Source organism: Melanostigma gelatinosum (assembly GCF_949748355.1).
Source record: "Melanostigma gelatinosum genome assembly, chromosome: 8".
Lineage (NCBI taxonomy): Eukaryota > Metazoa > Chordata > Actinopteri > Perciformes > Zoarcidae > Melanostigma > Melanostigma gelatinosum.
In genome coordinates, this window is record NC_136641.1 from 21,082,567 (window position 1) to 21,095,257 (window position 12,691).

The following is a 12,691-nucleotide window of genomic DNA, read 5'->3' on the forward strand; positions in this document are numbered from 1 at the left end:
AATCAGCTGGAGAGATTTAAGAGACTTATTAGAGCAGCCTGAAAATAAATTGCAGTAATCTAGTCTAGAGGTAACAAAAGCATGAACTAATTTCTCTGCATCGCTTTGAGATAGGATGTGCCTGATTTTTGAAATATTACGTCGGTGAAAAAAGGCAGTCCTAGAAATAAGTTTTATCTGAGAGTTGAAAGACAAATCCTGATCAAAGGTAACTCCAAGATTCTTGACGGTGCTGCTGGATGCCAGCGCAATGCCATCTAGAGAAACTATATCATTAGATAACTGATTTCGGAGGTGTTCTGGGCCGAGTAGAATAACTTCAGTTTTGTCTGAGTTTAACATCAGGAAGTTGCAGGTCATCCAGGTTTTTATGTCCTTAAGACATGCTTGCAGTTTAGCAAGCTGGTTGGTTTCGTCTGGTTTGATCGATATATATAATTGAGTATCATCAGCATAACAATGAAAGGTTATAGAGTGTTTTCTGATAATATTGCCTAAAGGAAGCATATATAAGGTGAACAAGATTGGTCCAAGCACAGAACCTTGTGGAACTCCATAACTGACGTTGGTCTTCATCGAGGCTTCATCATTTACATAAACAAACTGAGATCGATCCGATAGATAGGATCCAAACCAGTTCAGTGCGGTATCATCACCTTATAAGTTGACACGTGGTGAATTATTAAGCAAACAGTTGTTTATTTACACATCCAGTTACTGAGCAACATTATCTTTCACGTGTAGTCGTGTTTGTGTCCACCATGATGAATGTATCTACTCTCTTTTAGCTCTTGTTTTTTTTTTTTTTTTATCTCTCACAGCTGAGGAAAATATCTGTCTCATCAGCTGCTAAGTGCTCCACTATATTCTCCAACTAGTCGTTAAGTTTGTGCCTCGTGGTTTATTAGAACAGTTTATCAAGCAGCTGCCTGCTCCGTCTGGAAACAAAACAAGTCACCGAGAGAAGAACTGACAGTTATGCTTTAAATTGATTTAATTCAAGACTTGGATTCTGATCAGCAATAATACTGTGGAGAATTCACACTTATTGCAAACACCTGTTTAGTGAATGGAATAACAATACTAGCAGAAAAGACAAGCTATTACATGCCTTCAACACTTACAGTATTATTTATTCAATATATCAACATGTGTGAGGCTCCGAGGATAAAAAAGGTCTCAACTGAACCACTTTTCAAGAGTGTCATGTGCAGAGAAGGACGAATAGTAAGTGGTCTGAAACAAGGAAGAAAAGTCTGAAAAGGGGAAGAAACAGCAGAGGCAAAGGTCAGCGGGAGCATTTAGGGTATAAGGCTTAAAGGACAGAGCCTGACAGGTGCAATCAGATGTGTCACACAGCCGTGGCAAAGTGGATGCGAGTGCAGCTGCAGGGGGGCCACTATAAGCAAGTCACCGCCAATCAGAGGGGTAGAATAAGAGCTGTAGAGTGTTTGGGCAGCAGGGAGTGTGTGTTTCTCTCCACAGTTAGCCCATTACAGCTGTCGAGAGCAGTATTGGCATGAACGAGGCCACAAACACAGGTGGCTCTGACAGCTCCAAAGCACGTGAGAGGGAGTGGGCGATCAAGTACCTTCATGCAAAGCAGCTATTTGTGAATGAACAGATCAGGTAAAAGGTCATGTTTGGGTTTACTCGTGATAGCAGTCAGCTTTCTGGAGACTTGGACTTGTTTATGGCTTGACTAGCAGACTTTGTTGCCACTTAACTTGTCCATTCCTGCCTGTTTAATGAGCAGATGTTCAGTCAGAGATAAAGCTTTAGCTATGAGAAGTGGTTAGGTCACCGGGGCCACAAATACAATCTCCCTTTGTTTGGCGGCAGCAGGCTTCCTCTGGGCCCCTCGAAGCCTCTCAGACCGCAGAGGAGTGTTCAAGTCGTGTTGGGCTGACTGACATGCAACTTCTCAATGCTAGAAATACTGAGGTTCTGTGCATTAACTTTGTCTTCAATATATTTACATTTTTGTATAACACTCTGATAGTTAACAAAATAATCACCAGATGATATCAGCTGGATACACATTTCAGGAGCTTGTATCCTTTTTTTATATTTTAGTGGATTGTTATCCATTAAAATTAACCAATTTTAATTGAGAGCATGCATATGATCCATTCAAAATGAGATAGGTCTACTGTAAAGTATTTAATAAAGGTCACATGATCAGATCCTCTATCACCTGCAGTCAGTTGAACAGCCTTCATACTAAAACACTGCAGATAATGTACAGAAGAAAATGTCCGTCAAATAGCTGGTTTGATAAACTGTCGAATTTCATCATTGACCAACGAGGAGGGAAGAGAGAACACGTTCTTTCAGAAGTGAAAACCTCTAATAACGGGGAAGTGCAGTATATATCAGTTTCAATTGCATTCCAAGGTTGGAAATTTGTGCACTAAATGTAGAAGAGAGATGCAAACTGTACCCATCACGTCCAATATTCACTCTCTTTTATGTCTGTTTTTGGTCTCTACCAACTCCTGATGTAAACATCTGGCTCTATAGCTGCTAAATGCTCCACTTTGTTCACCATTTAGTCTCTAACTCTGTCTGTCCGCTGTTCAGCACTGAGCAGGTAGTGTACAGCGGGTTTAAATAGCTTTTTATGCTGAACACAACGACACTGCAGAGTTGTGGGTCGGACAAATAAACAATGATCTTAACACCACGGGGCTATGAGGCTCTGCAGAGCAGGTTGAGATAATAATTCCCTGTAGTGTGAGTGATTCCTTTTTATATTGTCAATTGATAACCTGCTATTGTACAAATATTGATCATGACTGCTTTAATATCAACACACACACACACACACACACACACACACACACACACACACACACACACACACACACACACACACACACACACACACACACACACACACACACACACACAGTTTAATGGCTGCTCTTTGGCTCCTCTCCTTGTAACATGTGCTCATTAACACTCCCTCATGGATTTACAAAGAAAATGATGGTGAAAGAAGGGCGGAGGCTCCGTCTCCATCAGCTCACACTAATCCAGTGTCAATCCAGTGCATGTGGGGAGTGAACGAGCACACACACTTTGGAGGAGAGGGGTTTTGCAGTGAGCCAGAACTGTGGCCCTTATCTCCCTGTCATTGTCCCGCCCTCCTCCCCGCCCCCCCCTCTGCGCTCCCCCCCTCTCTCTCCTCATGATTAACCAGCCTCATCACCCTCTATGGTCCGTCGTTTCCTGTTACTTAGTTACCAGTTGCCATGATTTGCCTGGGCCGCTTGTGTTTCCATGGCGACTGTGCCCATTCTGTCGTCTCCTGGCTCGCCTCTTGGCTGTGCTGTCCCGATGGCCTAGCCACCCCGGGCCCTGACCCACAGCTCCCTGCCTCCCCTGCCTCCCCTTCCTCCCTGCCTCATGGTCCCATAAGTCTGTCAGTGTGTGTTCATGTCGCACTGCAGCCCCTCACCACGCCAGACTATAACTTCTAGGCCGGTCGGTGTTGTGGCTGACTGAGCAGACAAAGAGAGAGAGAGAGTTGACATAATAGATAATAAATATGCAGTCTGCTTGCTCTCCCTCTCTCTTTACCACAGCTATCTCACCACACATCAAACCTCAGTGTATGAAGAGAGCAGACCACTGTCAGGCTTTTCTGAGAGGGAGAGTTCACCCAAATCAAATAAAGAACAATAAACAACCTAAAAGTCTTAAATGTGTTTTACTTATTCAACAGAACTCTTTAGGTTTACTATACATTTGTAAAAAATCATATTTCTATCTCCATTATGCCTTACTGAAAATCTACCAAGAAAAAGAAGGAAAACATCCAATATTCATGTTTAACCAGAAGAAGAAATAACATTTAATAATCACATTTGAAAAGACATTTGTCATGTAAGAGTTGAATTGTTTGTGCTTCATATGTTGTATGTATACACAGCTATAAAAACATCTTCTGAACTGAAAGCGAAATAGATAAATCAATTTGTATGTATTTCACTGGTTTCATTCTCAAATTTTGATCATTTATATTTATTGTGTAAATTAGTCTCAAATATAGTTTAATTTGTCTTATTGCCAGCTTATCAGTCATGTGTGAATGTGTGAATGGCACAAACCGTATAAAGATGTTGTACAAATTCAGTTTGACTGACTGATTGATTACAATGGATGTGAATGAAAAACATTGGAAAATGATATTTAAAAAGCAGCATCTCTGTCCAGAAACCAAATATAATCCACAGAAAACAATTTAGTTTTCAAATAAAGAAATATAACCATTAAAACTATTGAGATTTGTGAACACATCCTAAGTAACAATGACAATTTGAAAAGACATTTTAGCTGTTCAGTCTTTAAAATGTCACTTTTCAATACTATGAACATCAAAAATTACAATGCTATTAAACATGAAAATAATAATTAAATTCACTTCGATAAATGTAATAACCAAAAGGACTTTTTTATGACTGGATCACAAATGGTAAACGGGAAAATATTTTTTTAATGTGATTTGGGTGAACCTTTAACCTACATAAAGACATATAATAACATCCATATATTATTCATATATTAACATGTAACACATTTTATAACACAGACATCATGAAGTTAACTGAAAAGAAAATGTATGGAAGTGATGTTGTGGTCTTGTGTCGGACAGGTCCGCTTCAGGATGGGTGACACAAAGGAGGTGCAGTTTTCAGCTTCACCAACAGGAGGCAGTAGTTATCAAATTGTCACTCATACTTAATGACACTGTGAGATCAACATGGGGCTGAGGAGGGTGAGTTTGTCACCCTAACTGAGGCTGATTCACCATCACTGGCTCTCATGCTCTGATTCAGTCTCACAGTTCTGTGTCACTGTCTGTCTCTCTGTTCACTCGGTACATCTCCCTTTAAACTCTGTTTGGGTGGTTTCGCCTCCTCGAAGACATACTTTGTTTGTTTACACTATTTTCTCTTTTCTGATTCCTGCAGGCGTCATCTGTGTTAGCAGTGTAAATACCCCCGAGGGAATGTTTTTGAGTGTGGCTGGGTGAGTGATACCTTTAGTGATGGAAATGAACTTAATTCAACAAGAATTGATGCACTTGCGTTTTGTGCAACTTGATACACCTACTCCACTTTTTTTCTAGTGCCTAATATTGTACTTTATATCGGTGCTTTGCAGATTAAGATGTCACATACAAAACCTATGAAAGAGATTATTTTGATAAAACTATCAAACAACGTAGAAAGTTAAAAAATCTACCCATAGATGACAGTTTCAACATTCAAATGTTGCATACATGCTAATGGATCTGCACAATACACGTTTCATAGTATTTTATAATGCAATAGAAGTAGGATACTTTTACAGTAAAGTACGAGTAAAAATATTTCTATATCCTCGGTTGTAAATGCAGGATAACCACCGATTCACCTGGCTTTATCTTAAATAAGATGCTGGAAGTATCAAAAAGCTGAACACTGGTAGAATAGATATCCACACACTTAAATCTATGCAGAGAACACTTATATCCTCAGTGGTAACAACAAGCAAATATTTGGAGTCAATGAAACAATAACGTCTAGAATCTAACAGGATCTAAATAATCCTGAAATATAATACTGTGTATACTTATAACAATGTAACTCTCTCAAAGAGGTAATTTTGCATGAATACTTTTACTTTAATACTTTAATTTGACACTGAATAAGGAATGTTACCTAACAGTATTTTTAGACTGTTTTATTACTACTCCTACTTGAATGGGTACTCCAACAATTTAGTATTCTTCTTCCATAAAGTTAGATCAGGTACAAGAGATAGATTAAAAAAAATAAAGGTCAAAATCAAAGCAGCACAGATCAAGATAAGAGATTGTTTAGTCGAGTATGTTCAAACTCCATGAGCACTGAATCCTACATTTCCCACAATGCAACTCAATAGTTTCCATTAGTCTCTCCTGTGATGATGTAGTGACCAATATAGTTACGCTATGACCACCATGTTCAATTGTTTCAATTTGATTTCTGAAACAAGGGGTGGCAGAAATACGTCCCACTTCACAACTCTATTTACTCAGACTTTAGAAACTTCAGCAGAGCAAGAAGACACCATACTGTTTGCTCAGGCTGGGTAGCACTATTATGACTTGTGGAATGCCCCTTTAATCAAAGGGCTTGAATACCTTGTCCACTACTTGCACACTAGAACTTGTTCTTTGATGCGATGGAACCAACACTAGGTTGGTTTCCAGCTAATCCAGATGTGAGTGGTGGTGCAGGTCAGAGTGTAAGCAGCTGGATGTGAAGCTGCTGTCATCAGGCTCGTCTCTGAGTGAGGGGTTTCATTTTGGAGTGTGGGGTATCTCAGTTCGAGACAGGCCTCTCTGTGGCCCTCCAGGACAGGAGTTGTCCACCTCACGGTGAAAGGAAAGCGCTCAGTGGGGGACTGTGAGCGTAATTACAGCAGTTTTGCCTCATTAAGAGTGAGGAGGCGTGACCCTGCCTACAGGTCTGACAGCTGAAAGGCATGGATGACGGCGCTGAGCGATGATCTCAGGGATCGGTGCATTTCAGGAGAGCAATCTGAATCCTGTTGTAAGTGTGTATGTTTTGTGCAGTGGTGGAAGACGTATTTAGATCCTGTACTTAAATACTAACTTTAAGCCCTGAATTCAAAATGTTATCTTGGTACAAATCAGCTTAATGTTTGTAAAGAATCAAAAGTTTACTCATTAGGCAGAAAATAGCCTCTGTGAGTGTTATATGCTGTCGCTCAGTGATTCTCAACCTGTGGGTCGGGATCCCTATTGGGGTCCAAGAATGAATCCAAGGGGCCACCAAATGATCAAAGGGTAATTTAAAAAAAAAATGTGTTCCAGAAATGTGTTTACATTTTTTTTCTGTTATCGAATGTGTGTTTTTCTTGAACAATACAGGATACGTTCAGCCCCTCAGCCTATAAAAGTCCTTTCAATATGACAAAGCCAAGAATGAGAAATCCCCGATATTATTATCTATATTACTGTGTTATTTACCCAAACTACAATGAGGTTTATTGTTGTACAAAACGGTGTGTATGACTTGAAGACCTGCAAACAATCTGATACAAATATTGAGTTTAAAAATATTGACTTTAAAAAGAACTTCAGGAGATTATAACAGTTCAAAACCACATTTTAGTTTGGGTAAATAACTTAACTGCAAGAAAAAAGATAACACTAAAACTGGGTCAAATCAATCATTGTCTCTGGTGGTTTTCTAACCATGCTGGGTAACCCAATGTTGTCTTGGTGCTTGATCCAAATTGGGGTCAGTATGATCATATTAAGTTCACGATGAGTCACTAATAAACATGGCTTCATTTTAAGGGGTCACAAACCAGAAGCTGTCTTTTGTTTCGTTGTCTTTTTGAAATGACAACAAATGGCGGATTCCCTTTAAAATAAGAGCCGTGTTGAGATGTTTCCTCCTCTGAGGGATGGATGGGGGAACCCTGGAGCTCATCCTGCATGCAGGCCAGTCCTGAGAGAAGACACATAACAAAACCAAATGATGAAATGAAATGAAATCGCATGCAAAGGAACACACACGCACACACACACACACACGTGTTCAGTCGATCCGTTTGTCGTTCAGTCGGGGTGGGGCATTATTTTTGTCCAGCATGCCGTTGTCTGAGTCAGGATGGAGAGATGAGGATGGGGCATCCCACTCACCCTCTGCAGGGCCGGAGACACTGCTGCTGTCATGGCAACAGCAGCAGTCACCACCGCCAGCATGGGCCTGTAATGCACAGGCCAGGAGTCACACACACACACACACACACACACACACACACACACACACACACACACACACACACACACACACACACACACACACACACACACACACACACACACACACACACATTAAGAGCACGACACGCACACACACAGGACACAAATCCAGATCCGAAATATGTTTGTCGCTTCTTCACGAGTGAAAGTAAAATGATTCTTTTGTTAAAAATGCATTCATTTATTTGTATTGGGACAGCTGTTGCAATAAAGACCTTCTCAAGAGAAACTTACTTTATCTCAAATTATTGGGTAACAGTGCACCAAAGCACACACATCTTCAATAAGTAGGCCTGAATAAAGACAAATATATGTGGACATTGTCTTTTAAAAATCAAGTTTGTGTTTTTTAGAGGAAGTTTGCGTAATGACTGTATCTAACCCACTTTGTATTTATCTACACATCTTTGGCCGCCTGTATCTGCAAAAAAAGTGTTTCCTATTTGAAAGGAAATTGTGACATCAACGTTTTCTAGCATATTCTTCAGATAGCAAATGTTTTCTGCCCCCACCCTCCCTCACCTTCCACGTCTCCAAATCGGACATTTTCTCTCTGCGTCTGGGCAACATCACGCTATTTGTAAACCGCTGGCTTTGCTGCAAATTAAGACAGTCACCAGTGCAATGCAGATATGACTGTGTTTTATTTGCGGGATAGAAAGAGCCCACAGTGCGAACGCGATTCACATTCAAACAGGTGTGAGGAGCAGAAACAATCCCAGGTGGCTCATGCTGATCGGATATGTGGCCAGGAGCACAATGTGTGCATCTCTGCGCTTTTTTTTAAGGGTTGAGCAACCCGCATCCGAGAACATAGTGTTGGCGGTTGAAAAAGTAGGTCGATAGGAACTGAGAGCGACGTTTGTTTCCACGCTTTCGTCTGTGTTCTTTGTTGTTTAGCGAGGACTGTGTTTTTTTTTTCACATCCTACCATTTAGCGGAGAGCGTTTTACGCACAGGTGGGAGATACCCGCTCAGCGTACTGTAGGACAGCCCCCCTCTCTGCTCCTCAGCGGATGATGTGACGAAGTGACATTTTTCACCGCTGCGGTTCGGGACAGCACTGCTCCGCTGCAAACAGGTGTGCTGCCGTCCGGGTCACTTTTGCTAGGAAACACCAGAGAGGCAGCGTCCCAAACCCGGAACCAAGCCTCCTTCACACGGGACAGTGGAGACCAGAGGAGGAGGATCAACCCGGTCAAGTCTTTATTAGCCTGGGCTGTTTGAACGGGTTCAGACAGAGAGAGCGAGAGAGAGAGAGCGAGAGAGAGCGAGAGAGAGAGCGCGCGCAAGAGAGAGAGAGAGAGAGAGAGATGGCAACGAAAAAGGCGTGCGTGGATGCGCCCAAAAGGAGCCGGAGTCCGGTCGTGTTGGAGGCGGAGATGTTCAGTGAATTTCAGGACTGGTGTCTCCGGACTTATGGAGACTCCGGTAAAACAAAGACCGTCACCCGGCGAAAATATAACAAAATCATGCAGACACTGTTGCAGAACGAGGAGTCGGATGGCGTGTATATCGACAACAGCCACATCAACGCCAAATTCAAATTCTGGGTGAAGTCTAAAGGATTTCAGGTCGGGACCAACGTGTTGGGAGAGCACAACAAGAAGGGAGCTCCGGGGAAACCCGTTCTATATGTCCCGGTCAAGACAACGGTAAAGTGTGTGTGTGTGTGTACGCATGTGTGTGTGTGTGTGTTTGACAGAGAGAGCACGTGCGTGTACACGCGCACTGATGTCCCATTGCCGCCTATAAGTTATCATTATATCAGGCTGCACACATGCACCTGTCACATGAAATAAAATGACAACTTATAATCTTTTATCGTCCCGGCTCGCCCTCGTCTTTCTTGATAAAGCTTCACTTTGTCCACATCCCAACCAGAACAGCCCTGCTCTCATCCCTTGCTGCCATAGCAACGCTGGTGCCTTCTGGCAATTGCAATTGTAAAAGGTAGTATCGGCTATCATGCATAGCCTACATCTCACCGGCGAGGTTGAAGTCCTGTCAGCGGCACGCTCCCGGGTGCCAAAGCGCGAGAAAATTGACTATTGACAGCATTTTGAATCGTGCTGTTCAGGTTCTCGTGCAGTCCGATGTGGTGATTCTGTGCGTGCGCGCGCGGGCGCGTGGATGCAACGGCATGTTCGTGGGTCGGGTAGCCTATGGCAGGGTACTCCAGTGTGTGATGGACTACAGGGCACGAACGTCGACTAAGATAATGTCTGATTCACCTTTCCGTTGTGCGCTCAGCAGGTTTGATTGTAAGCGATTCATCAAATGACACGCGCCCTCACTGTCCCATCTGAACCGAGCAAACCGAACTGTGTCGCGTGCGTCGCCAATATTAGTTAGAGAGAACAAAGATGGGGTACTACTCAACACTCAAATATCTGTCTTTTTCATAAAAAATGTGACTGCGTGGCAGACAGCCTCAGTGTTTGCACCCCACTTCTCATTGTCCTGGGCAGGATGCGGATCGGCTCGCAGGCACTCGTTGCTTTGGCAACACCTGTGTAGACCAGGATAGTCTGCCTCTGCCGCATATTGTACATTAAGACATTAAGCCACCATAAGCCCGTTTAAGACTGTTTCCAAAAGAAACATTTTAAAATTGATTCGATGGAGTGGTAGCTGCGCGTAATTGGTGACCACGTGAGGGGCTGTGGCGGAAACAAAAGGGTGTGATTGGGACTGATAGCGACGCACGCCCACAGTTGGTGCTCAGACTATACTTCTACGTGTCTCTGGATGACGGGGTGAGATATGTATGCATTACTGGCGCTGCAGGTGTGTTTAGGGGTTAAATCACACATTCCTCTTTTAGATAAACATGAACATGGTGAACTGTCAGCAGTGCCCCATTAGCTCTCTTTGTGCATGCGCACACACACACGCCATATCTCTGTATGGTGTTTGGGCCTGCTGTGGCAGAGAGGAGAGAACCACCATTTTAAATAAGCGTCTTCAGGGAATAATCTCCCCCCCCCACCCCCACCCGCCCTGCTGGGACAAAGTCTCTCTGGACCTCACAGAGCAGAAACACATTTTCTGGTAACAAGTGTTGGCCCCGATTTCACTGAATGCGTTGATTTAGGTTTGAATAGCACTGATCCCTCCACAGGTGTTATACCTGTGTGAATGTACAATTTAGATTAAGGCCAACTGCCTTCACAAAACTCATCTAATCTCCACTCAATATTATGTTTCCCTCTGGGCAAGAGGGCAGGTGTGATCTGTCTCTGCAGGTGCAGATGGGGCCTGTTGATTAGCTTTAGTCTGTGGCTCGTGTCATTTCTTGTCTATCGTCTTATATGTAGTCTTGTCCAATATATATTCTAGCATCCCAGGTGAGCCTGTTTTCTCTGTGAGAGAGGCCCATCCGATATGAAATACTTCTCCGAGGTCTGTTCAAACCGTTGGGGAGGCTGAGAAAGTCGTGCAGGGAAAGTGTAGCTGACTGTTTATTGGAGAGGAGTGCACACACCTCCTAGCTATTATCATAAGGAAGGGTAAATCATCCCCCTGACTCAGCTCCACTTGAGAAATTCAAACAACAAACATCAGCCAACACAAGGTGCTTCTAATGATGAGTCAGAGGCAACAAATCCACCTATTAAAATGCATTGACTGTATTAGAAAGCAGAGTTTTTCGTTCACTCTTCGTCGGCTTTATAAATAGGCCGTCCTGGGCCAGTGGAAAAGTGACACACGACCAGACGCACACACACGCACACACACACGCACACACACACAATGGTCACTGGCTCCTCGTACGGCTGCAGGGCCGGGGGCGTGTCTCTGGAGCTCCAGCATTGGTAGCCCTGCTGCAGCTGCTCCCAGGGTGTGCCAAGTTTCTGTATGGGGGCAGGCATGGGGCTAAATGACAGGAGGCTGGGTGGGGGTGGGGATGACGGTGGCTGATGTGCAGACAGAGAAGGTCTCTTCTTCTGATGCATACAAGGCTGCTTCAGTGTGTGACGGGACAGAAAGGCAGGCCACAGTATAGCACACACTCAGTGTAGATGCCTTTTGAAGCCCGACACAGAATCGCCTTCTTTCTGTATTTTCTCTGTTCATCTCTGTCCTCCCAGCTCATGCTGTCTGCACAACTCAGTGCCCAGAGAATCCAGCAGCCCTCAGTGTGGAGATGTTCCCTCATTTAGCTCCCATTATGTCTTGATTAGAGGACGCCACAGAGGAGGAGGGGAGCGGGACCAGGAGCAGACACAGAGATGTCTGAGCACACATACTTTCTCGAGACGAGGGGAGTCAGAGTGCAGCCACTTTTCAAAAGAGCCGTTGAAACGCCCCGTGCGTTTCCTTTTTCGGCCGACATGAGCATTGTACTGACAATTTTGAAGTACTGCGAGCTGTTGCTTTTTGTTGCCATGCCGACTGAAATCTGTAAATATCTTTGTTCGTCGACACAACAAGGTTTGGTGGACATGCTCTCTCTCACACACACACACACACACACACACACACACACACACACACACACACACACACACACACACACACACACACACACACACACACACACACACACACACACGTAACAGTGTAGAAACACTTCACATGATGCTCAAAAGTTAAAGTTCAAGCGTGCTTTGTGGCCAAATATGGATATATTCAACATCAGCCTGCAATGCTTTATATTTTAACTTGTTGGTCCAAAACATTTATTACAATCTATCAGACCAAAAACAAATAAGTGTCCTAAAGCTAAAATGATTGACAGTCGCTCAGAACATGTATTGGCAACGATAGGGCTGTCAATTATTTTCTCATTTTAGTCTTTAAGATGTTAGAATACAGTGAAAAAATGTCCATAACAGTTTGTCAAAGCTCAAGGTG

At 43.2% G+C, this 12,691-nt stretch overlaps 1 protein-coding gene across 1 annotated transcript in view; it reads left to right on the top strand.

Annotated features, from left to right (window-relative positions):
- Positions 1–9,144: 9,144 nt before the first annotated feature.
- nol4la (nucleolar protein 4-like a) overlaps positions 9,145–12,691 on the top strand; it is a gene marked incomplete at both ends in the record, with an annotated part of 18,053 nt that continues 14,506 nt past the window's right edge. The window contains one exon of the mRNA XM_079272976.1: positions 9,145–9,486. Coding sequence (XP_079129102.1) covers positions 9,145–9,486 — 342 coding nt within the window. The remainder of the gene's footprint in view (positions 9,487–12,691) is intronic.